Genomic DNA, 22,067 nt, shown 5'->3' with positions numbered 1-22,067 from the left:
AACAGAATAAGAAGTTTTTAATACGAATGTGAGACTGTATTATCTACCTATCTGCCTGCTGGAAACTTTTTTCTTTCTGACTGCCTTTCTTTCTTTCTTTCTGTTTTTCCGTCTTTCTTTTGTTTTTGCTTGGTTGTTGATTTCTTTCTTCCTGGCTTTTCTTCCTGGCTTGCTTTTCTTTCTTTCTTGCCTCTCTGTCTTCTTCTCTTTCTCTCTTTCTCTCTTTTTCTCTTTCTCTCCTCCTGTCTTCCTCTCTTTCTCGTTCTCTGTCTTCCTGCTTTTCTCTCTTTCTCTCTCTTTCTCTTTCTTTCCGCCTGTCTTCCTGTCTTCCTGCCTTTCTGCCTCTCCAGGCTGTTGGCTGGAATTCTGGAAGATGCTGTTCTAATATATTTCAACATTGAAAAAGACAGGTTTAAGTAATCTAAATAAATAGGTGCCTTAACGTTGGTTGGGTTTTAATGCTTATATTAAATATTAATTTTTAAAAATTTTGCTTATTAAAGGGGAAAACTTTGTTTTCAAATTGCAAGTTTTTTTAAAAAATAATAGATTAGTCTCTAATAATGATTAATGAAAATCCCTTGGATATTACCTCCAAATTGCTTCTTCCAATTGCAGGGAATCTTACATCTTTGGGTCTTCATTGTCTGCTTACAATCAATTCCAGTCCGAGTGCCCTCACGAGTCCCAAGGCCACAATCTCCACTTGTAGGAACACAAACACTCCACTGCCATTCTCCGCAATCAGATTTTTTCACCTTCTTCTCTGAAAAGAGACATAAGGAAAAAGCAGGAGACAATGTTGTTGCATAATTTTAAATTTTTAAATCTTATTTTGATTTTAGTGTTTAATTTTATTAAACCGTACACCAGCCCAGAACCCTTCTCCAAGTGGTTAAGAAGTACTATGAAATATGAATGCATGAATGCATAAATGAATGCATGAATGAATGAATGAATGAATGAATGAATGAATGAATGAATGAAGAAACAAAACAAACAAACAAATAAATTTTGGTGCCCAGGTATGAAAATCAAAAGTTCCTCGGGAGACTGAAGAAAGAGCTGCAGCCTAGCCCAGGGGTCTCCAACCTTGGCAACTTTAAGCCTGGAGGACTTCAACTCCCAGAATTCCCCAGCCAGCTTTGCTGGGAGTTGAAGTCCTCCAGGCTTAAAGTTGCCAAGGTTGGAGACCCCTGGGCTAGACAATAATCTGACAAGAGATATCTCAGCCTCCAGAAGGAATGGGGATGGAGAAAGTATCTCAGAAAGGATTGTTCCCAGTTCTTTGGAAAGTAAGGGCATTTGGAGAAGACCAGTGCATTCAGACTTGCAAGATTCTGGTCCTGTAGCCTTACAATAAAGGTAGTGTTGTTGTTCATGATTTTGGTTTCCCGTATTAATACTTCAAAAGGCTGGCACATTTTTACAGATGTTCTAGCTGAAAATGGACAATTTCCAGGAGTTTGAGGGTCTGTGCAGTACATTGTGAATCACTTTTCTTAAACATATGCAAAGCTTAAGAGCAGCGGTGATGCAGTGGTTAGAGTGCACTACTGCACGCTACGTCTGCTGACTGCCAGCTTGCCTGCAATTTGGCAGTTCAAATCTCACCAGGCTCAAGGTTGACTCAGCCTTCCATCCTTCCGAGTTGGATAAAATGAAGACCCAAATTGTTGGGGGCAATAGGCTCACTCTCTAAACCACTTAAAGAGAGCTGTAAATTATTGTGAAGCAGTATGTATCCTACCTGTCAATGACTATTTCAGCTTCAACCACAACAATACACAAGCACACAATAGATACAAACTTAAGGTAAACTGCAACAAACATGATTGCAGAAAATATGACTTCAGCAACAGAGTGGTCAGTGCCTGGAATGCACTACCTGACTCTGTCGTTTCTTCCCCTAACCCTCAAAACTTTAACCTTAGACTGTCTAGTGTTGACTCACCCCTTCCTAAGAGGTCTGTAAGGGGCGTGTATAAGAGCACCAGCGTGCCTACCGTCCCTGTCCTAATGTTCCATTTAATTGTATTCATTTTATGTATTCAATTCATGCTTATACTTATGTATATTATCTAATACATACTCGAGAAACAAATAAATAAATACATAAATAAAATAAGTCTAAGTGCTATTGCCATTGCTATTGCTATTACTGTAAGCCCTTCATTGTGACTATTTAACCCCCATTGTTCCAAAAATGCAAAACAGGGAAGCGCTGAGTTGTGCCTTTATCTTTTATGAAACCATAAAACTAGAAAACTACACATCAGTCTCGGATTGTCCTTTTTATACCTTTTCTAAATATCAAAAATGTGCGCTTCTATAAAAAGAATGTGAGCACCTCCAAGAGAAACATAAAATGGGTAAACAATTATTTCACTCAAGCCATAACTTTAATTGGCCAGGTTTGCAAACAAATTTATGTAATTGCTTTCTATAATGTTAAATGTTATGATAATTACTACGGTATATCTTTCATATGCCTGAGACACATTTGATCTATAGGGACATAATGTAACTGCTGTCAAATTATTTATTAATGTCACAGGGGAGCTCTTAAAATGGCTTCAATTAACTTATTATAAAACTCTGCAGCTCTTTTATACTGAACCAATCCTCCCATCATGTCAAGTTTTGACCTTTCTAAGAACTTTACTGAGTCAGACACTTATTCCAGGTGCAGTGCTGTATATGCCTTCCTTGTCATAAACCAATGAGTCCAGGCTGTCAAATTCTACTGCACTTAATTCTTCCATTGCCACTTAGAGTGAAACACACCTTCAGCATCTTGTCACTTTGGCAAGTCCCTAGATTCTTTATCAAAAAAAAGAGAGGAAAAATTAATGGTTTCTCTATGTTCTAAAACAAAGCACTAAGCACTTGACAATGTTATGTCTGTTGAATCTGTCCCATGGGGGGAAGGGAATCGCATGGATGAGCTTGCTCAGCAAAACTGGTAATATCTGTAATAGAGCTGTGAGCAAAGCAAGCACAAAATAAATGCTGTTGTATCCAGACTCTCTGCTATACTGGCACCTGGTTTTGGCTCTTCCTAGGAAATACTGACACCTAGTTCTTGGCTATTCCTAGAAAGATTGGTGACCTTCTCAACCCAGGAGTTGCATTTGGTTATTTTGGGAGCTACATGCCTGGGGAGCCAGTAGAAAATAGAAATAGTCTTTGACCAGACACTTATGTAAGACCCTTTTATTCTTCCAATGCATCCTATAACAAGTAAATGCAGTTACTTTCATCAGTCTGCCATCCAGCACTTAACAAGGGGGAAAAAATGGATTGATGGATAGGCAAGCAGCAATGCAGTCAGATCAGACACAGTGATAGAATCCAATCAGTTAGATTTCATTGCCTAGCCAAGATCATATTTTATTTTATTTATTTTCTTTGTCAAACACAACAGTTTATGTAAGTATAAGCATGAAATAACCATACGAATTGGATATAATCAAAGGAAACATTAGAACGGTAGGCATGATGGTGCTCTTATGCATGCCCCTTACAGACTTCTTAGGAATGGGGTGAGGTCAATAGTAGATAGTCTTTGGTTGAAGCTTTGGGGATTTTGGGAAGAGACCACAGAGTCAGGTAGTGCATTCCAGGCATTAACAACTCTGTTACTGAAGTCATATTTTCTGCAATCAAGATTGGAGCGGTTCACATTAAGTTTAAATCTATTGTGTGCTCGTGTATTGTTGCGATCGAAGCTGAAGTAGTCTTCGACAGGAAGGACATTGTAGCAGATGATTTTAGGAGTTATACTCAGGTCATGCTGAAGGCGGCGGAGTTCTAAATTTTCTAAACCCAGGATTTCAAGTCTGGTGGCATAAGGTATTTTGTTGTAATCAGAGGAGTGGAGAACTCTTCTTGTAAAATATTTCTGGACATGCTCTATTGCATTAATGTCCGAAATGAAGTGTGGGTTCCAGACAGGCGAGCTGTATTCGAGAATTGGTCTAACAAATGTTTTGTATGCTCTGGTTAGTAGTGTAATCTTTCTGGAGAAGAAGCTATGCAAGATTAAGTTTACAACTCTTAAAGCCTTTTTGGCGATGTAGTTGCAGTGGGCTTTGGCACTTAGATCGTTTGATATGAAAACTCCAAGGTCTTTGATGAGGTGAGGGTCATCTACAAGGTAATGTCCATCAAACTTGTATTTAGTGTTCTGATTCTTTTTTCCAATGTGTAAGATTGAGATTTGGTTGTTGCCAAATTTTTGACCATTTCGACAAAAAGTCAAGGTCTTTTTGAAGGGTAGCCACATTGTTGGTAGTGTTAAATAGTTTAACATCATCGGCGAAGAGAACGCCATTATTTATAATATGGTCACAGAGGTCGTAAATGTATAATATGAAGAGTTTTGGTCCTAGAATGTATAATATGAAGAGTGTTGGTCCTAGAATGGTCTAGATGGCCACTAGAGGAGAATGACAAAATGTATTTATTTAAAAGATTTGTATGATTGTCCATCTTAAAACACAACTTTGAGAGATTCATCCAGCAGCTTTGCTGGCTGAGGAACTCTGGGAGTTGAAGTCCACAAGTCTAAAAGTTGCCAAGGTTGGAGACCCCTGCCCTAGACCATTTTAGAAGCAAAGTGATGGGTTTTGCTGGCATTTCAGGAGGGAGCGAAGGGAGGGAGGGAGAGATAAAGAGAGATAGAAAGAGATGAAAAAAGAGAAAAAGAAAGAAAGAAAGAAAGAAAGAAAGAAAGAAAATGAAAGAAAGAGAAAGAAGGAAAGAGGAAGGGAGCTAGAGAGAAAAGAAAGAAAAGAAGAAGGAGAGGAAGGAGAGACAAGAAAGAAAGAAAGAAAGAAAGAAAGAAAGAAAGAAAGAAAGAAAGGAAAGAAAGAAAGAAAGAAAGAAGGAGAGAGAGAGAGAAAGAAAAAGAAAAAGAAGGAAAGAGGAAGGGAGAAAGGAAAGAAAGAAAGAAAAAAGAAAGAAAGAAAGAAAGAGAGAGAGAGAGAGAGAGGGAGGGAGGGAGGGAGGGAGGGAGAGAGAGAGAGAGAGAGAGAGAGAGAGAAAGAAAGAAAGAAAGAGAAAGAGAGAAAAGAAGGAAAGAGGAAGGAGCTAGAGAGAAAGAGAGAAAGAAAGAAAGAAAGAAAGAAAGACAGAAAGATAGAAAGAAAGAAAGAAAGAAAGAAAGAAAGAAAGAAAGAAAGAAAGAAAGAAAGAAAGAAAGAAAGAAAATAAGAGAGGGAGGGAGGGAGAGAGAGAGAGAGAGAGAGAGAAGAGGAAGGAAGGACCACAAACCCTGACACTAGACGTGGCTTCAGAAGACACTTTGAAACAGGGCAGCAATCTAGGACTGAAAAGGACCTTGGAGACCATCTAGGCCAAATCTCTGCTCCAGCAGGAAACCTTATTTTGTCTGGATTATTTTGGTATCTCTAACAGAGAGGAAAATTGCCAGAAAGGAGAAGGAGTTAGTACAAGGGTGCTAGAAAGAGGAAGACAGAGATAGTCCTTGACATATGACACAACTGAGCCCAAAATTTTGGTTGCTAAGCAAGAGCATTTTTAAATGAGTTTCACCACATTTTACTCAATCCATGACCACTTGTGGCTCTAACAGTCATGTGTCTAGTTTTAGAAGAGCTGTGTGTGTGTGTTTGTGTGTGTACATACACATACAGTATATATAGTAGATAATGTATCTTTTAAAGTAGATAATGTATCTTTTTGTGTGCCTATATACACTCTATACTACATAATATGTATGTACACATATGGCATATATATACATAGGATTAAATAGTATATTTTGGATATTCAGTAGTAGTAAATCAATAGATAGGGAAATTGTATCTTGTTGAGGTCTTTGAGGTGACGAGAGGCCAGACACCCTAACCCTAACCCTAACCCTTGACCTGAGTGACATCAAGTTGGCCTTGCCCACCTAGTCACATGACCACTAAGCCATGCCCACAAAATAAGCCACGCCCACAGAACCAGTAGTAAAAAATGTTAAAACCCACCCCTGATTCAGGGGTGTCAAACTTGATTTCATTGAGGGCCACATCAGGGTTATGTTTGACCTTGGGGCCCAGAAAGCATGGCTAGCTTGACATCATTTGTGTCAGGGGCGCCTTTGGTGGCCCAAGCACCCTGCCAGCGAAAACGGGCTCCTGAGCTCTGTTTTCAGCTGTGATGGCCTCCTGCAACCCTCTGCCAGCGAAAATGGAGCTCAGGAGGGTTGCATGCAGACTGGTCCTTCATTGTTTCCAGGGCAACTCGGTGGGTCAGATCTAAGCATCCCGCGGGTCAGATCCAGCTCCCAGGCCTTGAGTTTGACACCCCTGGGCTTATCCACGAAACACTAATACTACAGGGATTGCACGGTCTGTCAGTTAGCTTCCAGTTACAAGTGAAGTTACTAGAAGTTATTTTAAGGTTGTGTGTTACTCAAGATCTGGATATTTTCATAACTATTGAAAGTTGACTCTGCTTGCTGAGTAAAATATGGAAGAGATAACTTGCTGAGGGTCTCTTCTCCCCAGGGGGAAATATCATCCCCAGAGGTCTTCAGAGGTGGGTTTCAGCAGGTTCTGAAAGAACCAGTGGCAGAAATTTTGAGTAGTTCGGAGAACCGGTAGTAAAAATTCTGACTGGCCTTGCCCCCATCTATTCTCTGCCTCCCACGTCCCAGCTGATCATGAGGAAATGAGGATTTTGTAGTAACCTTCCTCTGGATTGGGGAGGGAATGGAGATTTTACAGTAACCTTCCTCTGGATTGGGGTGGGAATGGAGATTTTACAGTATCCTTCCCCTGCCACACCCACCAAGCCACGCCCACAGAACCGGTAGTAAAAAAATTTGAAACCCACCACTGGAGGTCTTCAACTCCAGCCTTTGCTGGAGTATGGCCTCCATCTTTTTGGAATGGTTTTTCCCCAGTATTTAGGCCACCCCCTTCAGTTAAGATGCTAGGCTGTCAACCGAAAGGTCAGCAGTTCGAGACCCAAGCTCCGCACAGTGGGGAGAGCTCTCATTATTTGTCTCATGTCCCAGCTCCTGAAGTTCAAAAGCGAGGAAATGCAAGTCGATAAATATGTACTACTTTGGTGGGAAAGTAATAATGTTCTGTGTGCCTGAACTTATAATCATGCTGCCCACATCAGCACAAAAGCATCTTAAGACAATGTTGGTTTCCTCAGCTTGGAAATGGTGAGGAGCATCACCCCAAAGAATTGGACATGACTGAGTGGACGAAATGGTTTACTTTCTGCAATCTGTAAAAATATGCTTCTTTATTTCGGGCTGAGTAAAATGTCATCCCAAATGAAGGGGCATTGAACTGATTAATTATAACTGTATGTATGTATGTGTGTATATGATTTATTTATTTATTTATTTATTTCCTGGTATTAATATTGTAAGCTGGTCAGGATCCCAGGAAATGGAGCAGCATAGAATTTGTAGTAGTAAATAACAATAAAAAATACCTGAAAGTTTTCTTTTTCTTATCTTTTTTTCTTTTTAAATAGTATATCAGTTTGTTCTCTATGGCACAATGCCATTTAACCTGTGGGAAGTGTTGGGTATATTTATTCTGGGAAGACAAAGTGCAGGGAGAAAATGATAGCTGTCTCTAAGACAGCTATCTTACAAGAAAGAAAGGCTGTCTTGTAAGAGATGGAGCAGAATTGTTTGGAGTTATTCCAGAAATGAGATACAATGGGTTTCAATTACAAGGAAGTAGGTTGGTTGGTCATAAGGAAAAAAAATCTTCAAAATAAAAAAAGCTGCCCACAACAACCTCTCTCATGTGGTGGATTGTTTTGCTGGTAGGGAAAGCTGGGAATTTCTGGGAATTGAAATCCAGACATTTCAAAATTGCTAAGGTTGGGAAACATTGATATGATAGCTCCCAGTTATCATTTGTTAAAGTGGATCCCTGCACACGGAAGGGGATTGGATCTGATGATCTTCAGTGTCTCTCCCAACCCACATATACTATGATCTACAGTTAGATGGTCATTAAAATATCCTGCTTGATTACAAACGAGAAACCTATTATTCTTCGTTTATTGCTGATTTTCAGTATCCAGCAACCTGAACAGCATCTGGTGACTACAGATTGATCATACCTGAATGAATTAATACAATCAGTGCCTTCAGAGCAGCGGTCACCAGCTGGTGGTCCATGGACCACTGGTGGTCCACAAGAATATTTTGGTGGTCCACAAAAAAATTATTTGCATTTTTGCACTAAATTGCACTAAATCAGGGGTCCTCAAACTACATCCCCTGGGATGGATACGTGCAATGAATGTTTGTGTTGCTGCAGAGAGTCTCCCCCTTCGAGGTCTTTTTGTGTGGGTCAGAGGGGGGCATAAATTCTGATTTGGGGTCTGCTTCAGCCTCCTGGTGCAGGGCTTTGGGTGAAGGCTGGATGGAAGTGCCACTGGTGGTGAAGAGCCAGAGGACCTTGTTCCAGTGGGACTGCATCATGACCTGGAACTGGCTGACCATCTCAGCCCGCTGAGCCTCCAGGTGCCTGTACCTGGCCTTGCACACCCACAGGTCTTCCCTCTGCTTGGAAAATCTATGCTTTTAGTCCTCAGTGAGGTGCTTCTACTGCGCCTCCTTCTCTGTCAGATCCAATTTGAACAGAGCTGTTTTGCCAACTCTTTCTTGTGGTGACTGCTTAGCTCCAACAACTGCTTCCTTTCGGGGTCCTAAGGAACCCGGGCGGGGAGGTGAGGAGTTTTGGCCACGCCCACCCAGTCATATGACCACCTAATCACGCCCACCCACCCAGTCATTAGGCAGATCATATTAGTAGTCCACGGGATTTAAAATTATGAATTTAGTGGTCCCTGAGGTCCAAAAGGTTGGTGACACCTGCTTCAGAGAACCATGCAGTAGATCCACTCCATTGCTGTCAATTTTCAATAAGTTTAAATTCTGCAGAATTATTTAAAGGTAAGATAGTGTAAGGATAGAATGGGGTAATCAACTTTTAAAAAATAATAATAAATAAATATGCGGATGGTGTTTAAGAAAAAATGTGATTTAAACATTACATAGCCTGGTTTCCTGATCTAGTCACATTTCCCCTTGCCTGTTTCATCTCGTGTAGGCAGATCCTTTTGTTACACTGAAGCTGCCTTAGTTTATTAAAGGAATATTTTAAAAGGGATTCCAGAGTGTCAGCAACTAATATCACAGATGAGAAAATTATACATCTTCTCATCTTGAGGCGTTTTCTAAATATAACATGTAACTATTCTTAGAAGCATCTTTGCTATCTGCACTAAATCGAAAGATAGAAGTTATTCTATCTTTTGGGAGACATTTTGATTAAAAGACCGATTTTAAGTAGACAACCCCATAGTGGGCAACCCACAGTAGACATATATCGATAGTGGATAAAAACTGTAATCCGTTTGGCACATACCTTCCATATGAGTTGTTTTAACGTTTCTGAGTTCATGATATGGACTCTAATTGTATTGTTTTCCCTCTTTAGACCTAATTAGGCTTATCTTATGAGCAACAGTAAACTGAATGGCTAATAGCATTGAAAGTCACCTACTTATTCTGGTTATATATAAACTCTGCATGTAAATTTCTTTTACTTTGTCTTTTTCTCTAAATTATCAAGTATTACTATTGTTGCAGTTAAAATAGCTATCATGTAACTATCCGTGTGAGTCACAATGTCAAAAAACTGAATGTGTCCACACCTCCTACAAATGCAGGAATAGTATGAGGTTACACACTATTAATTAATTTAATTATACTGGTTAATTATACTGGAGTTGGCAGTGTGACTTCTATGGGCACTTTGTCACCCACAAAAACTCCTAAATTAAAACAGAGGCTCAAGGAATGTGAAAGCATGCCTACTGAATCTATTGAGATTCAGCATTGTTATGGGCAAGATTACAATATTTGAGAGACTGTCACAGGGAAGGAGTAAACCTGTTCTCCAAACCACCTGGGGACAGGACAAGAAGTTCCAGATGGAAATCTATCAAGGAGAGATCCAACCTAGAACTAAGGAGAAATTTCCTCACAGTGAGAACAATTAACCAGTCGAACTGCTTGCCTCCAGAAGTTGTGGATGATCCATTACTGAAGGCTTTTAGGAAGAGATTTGGCAGCCATTTGTTTGGAATCGTATAGGATCTCCTGCCTGAGGAGAGGGTTGGATTAGAAGATCTCCAAGATCCCTTCCAACTTGGTTATTCTATTCTGTAAGAACCCCACAAATCTAGTGAGAGTTCAGGCAGCCGTCTGATATCTCACAAGGTTTGGTTCCCGATTCTTGAATTAAATCTTTTGGATTTTGCAATCTCTGATTAGATTGGTTCAGCTAAAGGGGGCACAGCAGCTGCATTCAGCTTCCTTGCTTTGCTTCATGGGATGGTAGCCTCATGGCGTGGCTGGGAAAACATGGAAGTGAAGCCAGTTCATTCTCATTCTGTGAAAGTAGATTCCACAATTTAATGGATAGATGTAAAGTGTCACAAGGAGCCACTTTGTGGGTTTGCTTCAAGAGGATGCTTTCCATAAAAACTAAGGACCTGGCTCCCTGCTTTGAAGCCCCAGTCATCTCTATTAAAGATATCAGTGATGTGCATTAAAAAAAAGAGACTTAAGAACAACATTGTGCAGTATTTTTTTCACTTAGCTGAAACAGACCACTTTAATACCAACCATCAGTAAACCAGAGATGGGAGCAGAAATTACAACATACCACCACCTCTCTAAGTGTCTATAATTATTTGCACTTACCTATTTTTTCTTTTTTGCCAGCCTCGGTAGTGCTCACAGCTGCCAGCAGGAAAATAAATGTGAAGATGAGAACTGCAAATATCTGACACCGTTCTTGCTGTTTCTGCATTCTGGAAATTAATGAGGAAAAAAAAATAAAGTTAACATCAGATGTCAGTAAATACGTGAGGACAGCTCTGAAGTGATAAAAAGAACAATCTTTGGCATCCAGAATGCACTGAGAATGGATCAAAGGAGTCTAATGCACATTAGTAACAGATTAGAGAACGAGCTCATTAAGACAAGAACCCCCCAGCCATATGGAAAGGCAAAGGTTGTCTTCATTAGCAATCATGATATTCAACAGATAACTTACTACTCGACCATAATCTATGGCACAGAAGTCATCTGCACCTGTAACATTATTTGTTAATAATGTTGTGCTATCACTTCAGTTTCTGCTGGGTGCGTAACATAATAAAAATTCCACAGAATATATTTTTATGCCAGTGTAAGTGCTAAATTACCACACTCACTTTGCTTATCAGCCAATTCCCCTTGCTCCCAAACCGAAACACCGAACTTAAAGAGTATTTAATACTAGATTCTTCTCTTCTTTTCTCTATTAATTCTCTGCACTGTTTATTCTGGTTTAGTCTTCACTGCCCTTGCTTTCAATCTGATAGATTTTGCTGAAACTACACAGTTATTGTTAGGAGTGTCTATGACATCATCTTGCCAAATATGGCAACTGAGCCCCTCAGAGGAATCACTGTTATCTCAAACATCAGGCATACAATGCAATGTTACTGTATATACGTATGGAAGGATATAATCCCATAGGGTTCAGTGGAGTTTAATGTACAAGTATGTGTAGCATAATGATCATCTGATAAGGATGAGAAGAGTAATAGCAATAGCAATAGCACTTAGATTTATATACCGCTTTACAGTGCTTTACTGTTGTGACCCAGGCCCAAGTAAGTATTAATAAACTTAGTCCATGAAAAAATAAACTTTATTCGAACAGCTGGGAATTACTTCATTCCCAGCATCGTTCAACTCAAAATAAAACAAATGCCTCCCAAACACAAATTCTTCAGTTATATCACAAACCTTAGTCCAATTAGGCAAACTGCCAAAGGCCCTTCCTGGCAAATGTCCAGAAGCCACAAAAACAAAGACATGCACGAAGCAGAGAACGCTGCTACAACCTTGTTTTCCAGCAAGCTGAAACATGGGTGGTGGTCTGTTTTAAGCCTTATGGGAGGTGCCAATCATCTCTTGGCCCTACTCCCGAGTTTTCCTCTCTGCTTGAGCTGCTCTTGCCTTTTGGCAGTTTTTCTCATGCGTGCATTAGGAACAGGCTCCTCCTGTTCCTCTGCCTCACTACTATCAGTCTCTGGAGGCTCTGGAGTCCACACCTCACTTCCTAATAGCCCTGGCCTCACCTCAGCCTCATCCCTGTCCGACTCATTGCCAGCTCCGTAGGCTGATGATGAACCACAACATTTACAGCCTTTTCTAAGTGATTTACAGAGTCAGCATATTGCCCTCAACAATTTTGGATCCTAATTTTACCCACCTCGGAAGGATGGAAGACTGAGCCAACACTGGAGTAAGGGCAGCAAAGCATGAGGAAAGACTGAATATTCAGTAAAATTTGTATGAAAGCATGCTTTTATATTTGCATCACATATGCTGATTTTTCCAGTACAATAATTAGCAAGTAATTCATAAAATGGCTGGGTAACTTTGGGCCAGTCACTCTTTCTCAGCATGACCTACCTCACAGGGTTGTTGTGGTGAGGAAAAGAGGAGGAGAAAGTGGTGTTGGCTATGTTGAGTTATTTGTAAAATGATACAGGTGGGACACAAATAAATAATATAAATAAAATATTCATTTGTGGCATCCAAACATTATGAAGAGGTTTGCAAGTTTTAAAAATCACTAGAGGAAGGGAGGAATTTTGTATTGTCTGTTGCAGTCACAAATTCGAACAGGCAAGCTAAGTGGGCTCCTCGGAGACACGAGCAAAAACATTAACAAGAAAATAAAAGCAGATGTCAATAAAATTGAGTAGTTTACAAACTAAGAATAACCTAAGAGTCAAGTAACAGCAAACAGCATATTTGTGATTGGAAAGTAAGGCTTGGTTTGATAGGGGAAATGTATTGAAATGTATTTGAATGATTTCAAAGGCATTTTTTTTACATTCAGTTTCTACATTTATCTGATTTAATTTGAATGTGTGTATTGCCCTCATTCCAAGAATAATGAATCAAGATTCACATCGGTGAGTTAACGAGGGCAAATTATTTGATCTTCCAACTCAGCACCTGCTAGATTTACAAAATATACCCAGGTTGCTTTAAAACCAATCTGCCTTTTTCCTTATGTTGTCCTACCAAATGTGACTGCAAACTAGTTATCACAGTAGTAGGATCTCTTCCTAAGCCAGCAATATCTTCATTTTTGGAAGGATTGGTGTTTAACTGTAGGAATCAGAGACCTGGTACAGACAGGATCTTTGGGTTAGGGCTGGTTGGTCCACGTGTCCCCACTCTCTCCTCTGTGAATAAATAGCATGCAGTGGTAGGACAGGCATAACAGAAGAATAGAATAGAATAGAATAGAATAGAATAGAATAGAATAGAATAGAATAGAATAGAATAGAATAGAATAGAATAGAATAGAATGACAGAGTTGGAAGGGATCTTGGAGGTCTTCTAGTCCAACCCGCTGCTTAGGTAGGAAACCCTCCACCACTTCAGACAAATGGTTATCCAACACCTTCTTAAAAATTTCCAGTGTTGGAGCATTCACAACTTCTGGAGGCAAGTTGTTCCACTGATTAATTGTTCTAACTGTCAGGAAATTTCTCCTTAGTTCTAAGTTGCTTCTCTCCTTGATTAGTTTCCACCCATTGCTTCTTGTTCTACCCTCAGGCGCTTTGGAGAATAGCTTGACTCCCTCTTCTTTGTAGCAGCCCCTGAGATATTGGAATACTGCTATCATGTCACCCCTGGTCCTTCTTTTCATTAAACTAGACACACCCAGTTCCTGCAACCGTTCTTCATATGTTTTAGCCTCCAGTCCCCTAATCATCTTTGTTGCTGTTCTCTGCACTCTTTCTAGAGTTTCCACATCTTTTTTACATCGTGGTGATCAAAACTGAATGCAGTACAAAACAAAAGGACTTTCTCTCCCCTGAAGTATACAGAAAAAAAAATAATAAAGTGATTTTCAGAGCGTGGACAAGAACTCAAATTATCTGTATTTGGAACAAATCATAACCGGTCTAATGCCACACAAGCATTGGGGATAGGATTAGCAAGAGCACAGATTATGATTCCTATGTGGTAGGACTCAGAAACTATCTGAAGCATTGAACATGAAGCTATGCTGTACAAGCTTCCTGAGATGAGACTGTATCATGGCCATGAATTGATGGACATACATTGTTCCATCCCATCATTTGCCATATCTCTTTAACTGCTCAAGGGATCCTTGCTGAGACTCACCGTACACTTAGAACATCATACTTCTAGGTTGGCAAGATTGTTCCGTACTTAACCTTTGGGTCCCACATGGAAAGTCTTAGGAACCTATTACTGTTTTTAAAGTGCTATAAAGGTCTCACCTATAAATTGATCAGAGTAGTTTTTGCTGAAAAGCTCTGCATTTATCATTTGACTATTAAAAATGATCTCTTTCTGAGGACTTCTCAGATAGGCAAAGTCATATTACCAAGACAAATGAATCAAAGCTTGTGCTGCTCCAAAACCAGACACAATAAAATCCTGATTGCCCATGAATGAGTCTATTTGGTGTACTAGTTAAGGCACCAAGCTAAAAATTGGGAGCCTGGGAGTTCTAGTCCTGCCTTAGGCACAAAACCATCTGGGTAACCTTGAACCAGTCACATCCTCTCAGTCCTAGGAAGTGGGCAATCATAACCTACTTCCAAAAACATTGCCAAGGAAACTGCAAAGACAATCACCCATAGGAGTCAAAAACTGACATGAAGGTATGCACTCATTCAAACACACTAATTCAATACAGGTAGTCCTTGACTTCGAACCATTTGTTTAGTGACTGTTCAAAGTTACAACAGTGCTGAGAAAAATGACTTATGCCCATTTTTCACACATACAACCATTGCATCATTCCCGTGGTGATGTGATCAAAATTTGGATGCTCGGCAACTGGTTCATATTTATGACGGTTGCAATGACCTGGGGTTATGTGATCTTTTTACAACTTTCTGACAAGTGAAGTCAATGGGGAAACCCGATTCATTTAACAACCTTGTTTCTAACTTAACAACTGCAGCAGTGGGGAAATTCTCCAAAGTCTGCTACTGGTTAACTGCACGCGTGCATGCGTGGTGTGCGCCAAATGCACGCTGCATGCGTGCATGTGTGGTGTGCGCCAAATGCACGCTGCACGCACATGCGCACCACAGGCACTCCATGCAGTGCTAAAAAAGGAGGCTTAAGAAGGTAAGTAGATTTAAATTTAGAGCGCAATTTAGATTTGCTAAAAAGCAGGATTTCCTGCTTTCTAGCTAATATTAATCATGCAGCATAGCTGATCGTCGGAAATACCGGTTTGTCCAAACCGGTAGCATTTTGTTACTACCAGTTTACCTGAACCAGTAGCTTTTATTACTACTGGTTCATGCGAACCAGTCAGAATCAGTAGTATTTCACCCCTGAACTGCAGTGATCCATTTAACATCAAGAAAGGTTATAAAATAGGGCAAAACTCATTTAGCAACTGTTTTGGTTAGCAATGGAAATTTTGTATTACAGTCTATTCCAAACTGATTTTTTATAAATAAGGTGGATATCCCAATTAAGTTGTCACATGGCAAATGTAATCATGGCTACCAGTATAATAAAATGATTAGATTAAGACGACAAAGATCGTCTAAGAAGACAATCTTCGATTACCAATATATCTCTTCACTGTCTCTTTTAGGGTGTTTGCCCTGCTGCTACTGGAAAAGTGAACGTAGATCTTACATTTTAGTGAGACTGATCTTGAGGGAAACAGTCTTTCACCTCCCATCTTCTGGCAACCCTCACAGTTTCCAAAAAGGCAGGTTTTAAATTCACGTTGAAAAGAAAGTTAAAAGATTCCGCCTCTAATCTGACAAGGGGAGATGCAATTCTCACCATGAAATGTGTTTGAAAATGTCATTTGGCACTCTTAAGAGGCTCCTGCTGGTAGCCATCTTGTGAAAAAGCCACATAATTGCTATTGATGAATACTACTGAGAAGGGAAGCCCTCTACTGCAGAGAGCAAAGCATACACAACTTCCACAGTGAAGAATGTATTTTAATATTTGGAAATGACACATAGCTGCTTGACATAAAAGTTATTAAATGATTAAAAATGGACTCAAAAATCTTGAAAATATTAATATTTTAGTATTGTATCTATAATTGATGGTTATGCACACCACTGTTTAGACTCCCCCAGACTCATATTTAATATAGTACTTGTCTACCATTACTATTTTTGATCATATTTCAGTTGGTTCACATTCATAACTGCTTAATACGCACAAATTCGCGTAGTTGCCTAATACCCCCAAAATGTATTTTCTAAATAAAATTAGAGTATACTTTTAAAAATGTGACTAACTCAAGTAATATAAGCTTTTGATATGTAGTCTTCTCAGGTTTTTTTCACCATTCCTTTTCCAAATATATGATTTTTAGTGCAAATTGTTTCTAATGCATGCTGTGTTTGACTCTGATGGATGACCTCAAGTTGCTCCTGTGAACTTCATGATGCCTTTTGTCTTCATTCCTCAAACTTTGGAAAGCCAAGAAGGTTGGCATGACAAATAAAATATGTCTGCAAAGCAAGGGTGACATCGTCCCTATCCACCCTGACTACCCAAAAAGAAATAACATGACAATAAATCCAAGCATACAATTTGTCCCAAAGGTGCTATTTTCAAGAGACAACTGGCTTTTCTTGTTTTATCCTTGAAGACGTTTTGCTTCTCATCCAAGAGGCTTCTTCAGTTCAGAACTAAAAAAGCTTCTTGAATGAGAAGCGAAACATCTTCAAGGAAAAAGCAAAAAAGCTCCAGTTGCCTCTTGAAAAAAGCACCTTTTGAACATGACCTGGATGACTAAGAATCTCTATAGAGAAACATACACAACATATACCTACACTGGCATAAATGGCCTTTCAAACATGTCCACTCAAATTATTGGGTTGGGCGGGAGAATTACTTTTGGGATGACCTTTCCCCAATAGCTTCTGCCATTTTACAGTTCTGGTAGAGGGAACATGCTCTGGGTCCACAATTCAGTCCAAAATTTTCACTGTCATTGGAGTGGGGGGGGGGCAGTCCCAAGAAAGGTGCCTTCTCTATCATGTTGCCTGTCTTGTGGAACAGCCTCCCTACAGAGGTATGGAGAACCTCAATCCTACTGGCCTTTCAGAAGATTATGAAGATCAGGCTCTTCCCTGGTCATTGGGCCCAGGCCCCAGCCTATTAGTCTGGGAGCTCTGGCATGGAAGTATAGCATGGTTGTCCTTTGCATTTTGTAGTGTGGCTCCTGGCCTGTTTGTATATGTGTGCTATATTTTTTAAAAATTATTATTATTGTTGTTATTTTTTTTTGTTTGCCACCTAGTGTTTTACTGGATAGAAGTTTGATTAAATAAATGAATTAATAAATAAGTCAGGCAACCAGGACAGCAATAAAAGTAGAATTTTCAGTTTATCCAATGAAAGAAGGAAGGGAGGGAGGGAGGAAGAAAGGGAGGGAGGGAGGGAGGGAGGAAGGAAGGAAGGAAGGAAGGAAGGAAGGAAGGAAGGACGGAAGGAAGGGAAAAAAATCATTGATCTGAGAACTTTAATTTCCCAAATTCTGCCATAAAAGCACACATACTCTATGAAAGTCAAGTATATGTAATTGATCATCTCCAGAGATAAGGTTACCAAAATAAAGCAGCTGCCATTATAAAAGGTGTGGGGCGAGGGAGGGAGGGAGGGAGGGAGGAAGGAAGGAAGGAAGATTAATTTTTGATTCTACATTTGAGAACTCAACAAATAAAATAGGAGGAGACTTGGGAATTGTATGCTGATCTGAGTTTAGTTTTACTAGGTTTTAAGTCAGTAATTCTCACCCTGGTGAAAATCAGGCCATAGAAAAAATAAGTAGATCACATATCTTCCCATATCTCATCTATATTCTGCAGTGCTTAGCAGATTCATAGTTTGGATGAATTATTCTATTGATTACTCTCAGTATAAATATGTCTGTGAGTCATAGATGTCAGGCCTCATATTAAAAAGAAAAGCATAGTTCCTCATTCACAATAACAGAAATATCTAAAGTGTGTTGTTAGAGAATTGCTCAGACCCTTTGGAATATTTTATCCATCCATCCATTTCTGCCATTTTTGACTTAATTTATTTAAGAATAATAGGAACTAACAGTTAAGATTTCTTTAATCAACTGACAGCCCTGGTGATCTATATTTTTCTGGCACTTCAGGAGTGCATTAAAAATGCATGGGAGAATACTGAATGTAGGAGCTTTAGGTGGGTAAGGATATACTATTCCATATTCCCTGGGGCAAAAATCATTTATCCATATTTTAATGCTACTCTTTAATCTTACTCCTAAGGCAATTTACAAAAAGAATAAAGTATGTGCAGAAATGGGGGGGAAAGCACTAGACTAAATAACTTTGATGAGATGAATGAAATATCCCAAAGTAAGATGAGAATCCCCCTCTGAGTATATCCATCAAATGATCAAACATACAGGATGAGGGGAAAGGCTACGAGAATGAAGCAATTTAGGAACTTACAGCCATTTGAGTTCCCTGGTATGTAAGTACACTTCGGTGTGCTTGCAGATAGAAGCAACAATTAGTTTTAACCGTTCAGTTGTGTCCGACTCTTTGTGACTTTACAGACAAGTGCTCTCCATGTTCCCCTGTCAAGCATAGCTTCTTTCAGATGTTAAATTTTCATCTTTGCATCAGCTTTGATGGTATCAACCCAATGAGGTCTTTGCTTGGTTGAAGCAACGTTAGTGACAATAATATTCTAACCCAGGGGTGTCAAACTCGATTTCATTGAGGGACGCATCAGGGTTATGTTTGACCTCAGGGGGTCAAGTGGGCATGGCCAGGAGGGCATGGCCAGCTCAATGTCACTTGTGTCAGAGGCCCTTGTACCGGCCTGAGTGCTCGCAGCCCTGCCAAGCTCCGTTTTCGCTGGCAGAGGCTTGCAGGAGGCCTTCGCAGCCAAAAACAGATCTCGGGAGGGCTGTGCATGGCCCTCCCAAGCTCCATTTTTGCTGGCAGAGGAATTGCAAGCCAGTCCTTTGCTGTTTCCAAGAGAGCCCCACAGGCCAGATCTAAGCACCCCTTGGGCCAGATCTGACCCCTCGGCCTTGAGTTTGACACCCCTGTTCTAGCCTCTCTTAGTGGCTTCTTTGCTTACGAAAAGTTCCCATAATGCTACCCAAATGCAGGGAGTCCTCGACTTACAACACTTTGCTTAGTGACCATTCGAAGTTACAACGGCACTGAAAAAAGTGACTTATGACCATTTTTCACACTTATGACCATTGCAGCATCCCTGTGGGTTCACGTGATTTACCTTTGGATGCTTGACAACTGATTCACATTTATGACGGTTGAAGTGCCCCGGGGGTCACGTGATGCCCTCTTGCGAACGTCCGACAAGGAAAGTCAATTGTGAAGCCAGATTCGCTTAACAACCATGCAACTTCAATTTGTTTTCCTTCAAACAATTCCCCTTCAAGTTGTGCCCTTCAAGTTGTGGCTCTTGCCCATTGAACATGACCAGCACACCTCCCCCTGATACTTCATCACCAGGAGGCAAAAAGTTTTTGAATGGTGGAACACAAGACATTCTTCCTGCCAGTATATTACCTGGCCAGATACAAGACAATCCATATTCTGACAACAACTCCATTCTTGGGGAAAACTCACATATAGGCATTGATAGACAATGACCAAGGATCCAGCAGCCCCAGCAATGATGAGGCAGCGATGGCAGTTATCATGAACTTTTTGGAAGCAGACGCAGAGCTTGGTGGCCCAGCTGATTTTAGTGACTTACCATGGCTCTTATAGATGCTGCCCGTGAGCTTTGAAAACAGAATATATCAAAGCTGGTAGAGTTCTCCAATCTGTGAAGCTTGCTGAATTGCTTTGGTGTTTTAATTTGATAAGCCATATCAGAGAACAGTCATACTTCTCCCGTGTGTATTTTTTGACCAAGTGGAGATGAATTTGCAATGGTGTTCCTATCATTTTTGTTAGCTCTGTATAGCTTGCATTAATTATATATTTTGGGTATTGTTCTTGTGTTGACTTTAAAAAAAAATATCACTGTGCAAATTAACCACTAGCATCACTGGTAGCTTTTATATGCAAATGTCATTTCAGCTATATGGTGTTTTTACACTACAGAGAAAGTCCCTATGTGGATAAGGAATATTTCTTATACTAATATATCAAAGCAGTTTCTTGTAAGATCCTTTATTATAAATATTGTTGAAGTGTAATATATTAGACAGTTAAATATTTTTAAAATAAAATGTTTTCTTTGTTCAAAAAAAAAAAGAAAAGAAACCAACAACCATGCAACTAATTTAACTAAAATGGGGCAAAATTCACTCAACAAATTTCTCACTTATAAACATAAATTTTGGGCTCAGTTGTGGTCGTACATTGAGGATTACCTGTATAATAATTTCAGGGCATTGTGGGAAATTTAAATTATGACTTATGGGTACTGATTGGAGTTGCAGGGATCCCACAACAACTACACAAAGATACTTTATGCGAAAGGTGGATTGAAATGCTGAGAGATTTAGAAGATCATCTCATATTGCCAGCTATTAAGCGTTTTTCAATGCAAATAAAAAGATAAGTACAGTATAGTGGAAGCAATCTTGAATACAAGGTCTCCTTTGGTTTCCTTCCCATTTTCACACCTCCTTCCGGTCAATTGATTTAGTTTTTAATTCTGTAAAATAATGATTCATTTCATTCTAAAATAAATCATTTTATTTATTTATCAAATTTAGGTACCTCCATTTCACTCTCAGGATGACTCCAGATTAAATATTGTTGAGTTGTCCTATTCTGGAAGAAATGGGGTCAGCAACAGTACAAGACTGAATGAAACTATAAAGTATACGATGAAGTTATAAAATATATATAAAGTGTTACACGTGTACGCAAGCACTTGTTTTCCTTGTGGTTTTCCTCCAATATAGTCTTCTTACTCCTTACTCCACTTACTCCTATCATTCCCGTCCATTATCTTATAAATCATTATCCTGTTCCATCTTCAATCTGTCACCCTTTGGTCATCCTTTTATATTCACTCCATGTCGGCACATAGTTCTGGAAATTACAACTGGGTTCATCTCGGTTTCAGTGGGTAGGAAGCTTTCTGCTAGAAAGATCAAGATGTCCTAACTCAATTCAAAACTGCTTGGTATTGTGGGGAAAGTCAGTGGTGGGTTCCTGCTGGTTTAACAACTGGTTCTGTGATGTGCGCTTCGCTGCCTGCAAAGTTTTGACAAAATTAAACTTCCGTTGTTACTTCTTTGGACTAACACAGCTGAGACACGGCAATCTGCTCTGCCATGCGAATCAGCTGAGAAGATAAAACAGTGGTAGTCAACCTGGTCCATACCGCCCACTAGTGGGCGTTCCAGTTTTCACGGTGGGCGGTAGGAGTTTTGTCCAATACTGAAGCACTTTCCTTTTTTTGTAATTTAATTGACTTTTTAAAAAATTTTCATAGCATTATTTAAAAACATTTTCATAAGGTTTTCATAAAATTCCCCGTGACAATTTAAATTTTTGAAAATATACTATTGGTATCGCCCGCGCATAAGCTTAGTTCACGTTACATAAGTGAAACTAAATGGCGCTATAGTGCGACCTCAAACAAAGCCTCATTCCAGAATAGCTCGCGCATCTCCCCCCACACCACCCAGCTGTAACAGACAAGCAGAGCTGGTAGCCAACACCCCCCCCCAAAAAAAACCCCAATCCACGATGCGCGAGAGGCATGCGCAGGTGACGATACACGGCGCATTACTGTGAAACCAGAGGGCGGTTAGAAAATGTTACTACTAACAGAGATATAAAAGTGGGTGGTAAGTATAAATGGTTGAGTACCCCTGAGATAAAAGTAAGGATGGGATGGGCGGACAGTCCCACCTGATCATCGGAGTTACCAGTACTCCCAAACTGGCTGAATCCCATCTTTGGGGAAA

General features: G+C 39.8%; 1 protein-coding gene across 3 annotated transcripts in view; it reads right to left on the bottom strand.

Annotated features, from left to right (window-relative positions):
* Positions 1-22,067, bottom strand: part of PTN (pleiotrophin) — a 139,155-nt gene that overhangs the window by 40,289 nt on the left and 76,799 nt on the right. For all 3 annotated transcript variants that reach the window (XM_058191530.1, XM_058191529.1, XM_058191531.1), the window contains 2 exons: positions 10,772-10,881; positions 593-766 (listed from right to left, as the gene is read on the bottom strand). In XM_058191530.1, coding sequence (XP_058047513.1) covers positions 593-766; positions 10,772-10,880 — 283 coding nt within the window. In that variant the 5' untranslated portion in view covers position 10,881. The remainder of the gene's footprint in view (positions 1-592; positions 767-10,771; positions 10,882-22,067) is intronic.

This window comes from Ahaetulla prasina, chromosome 7, assembly GCF_028640845.1.
Source record: "Ahaetulla prasina isolate Xishuangbanna chromosome 7, ASM2864084v1, whole genome shotgun sequence".
NCBI lineage: Eukaryota > Metazoa > Chordata > Lepidosauria > Squamata > Colubridae > Ahaetulla > Ahaetulla prasina.
This window is presented reverse-complemented; position numbering and strand designations above follow the sequence as displayed.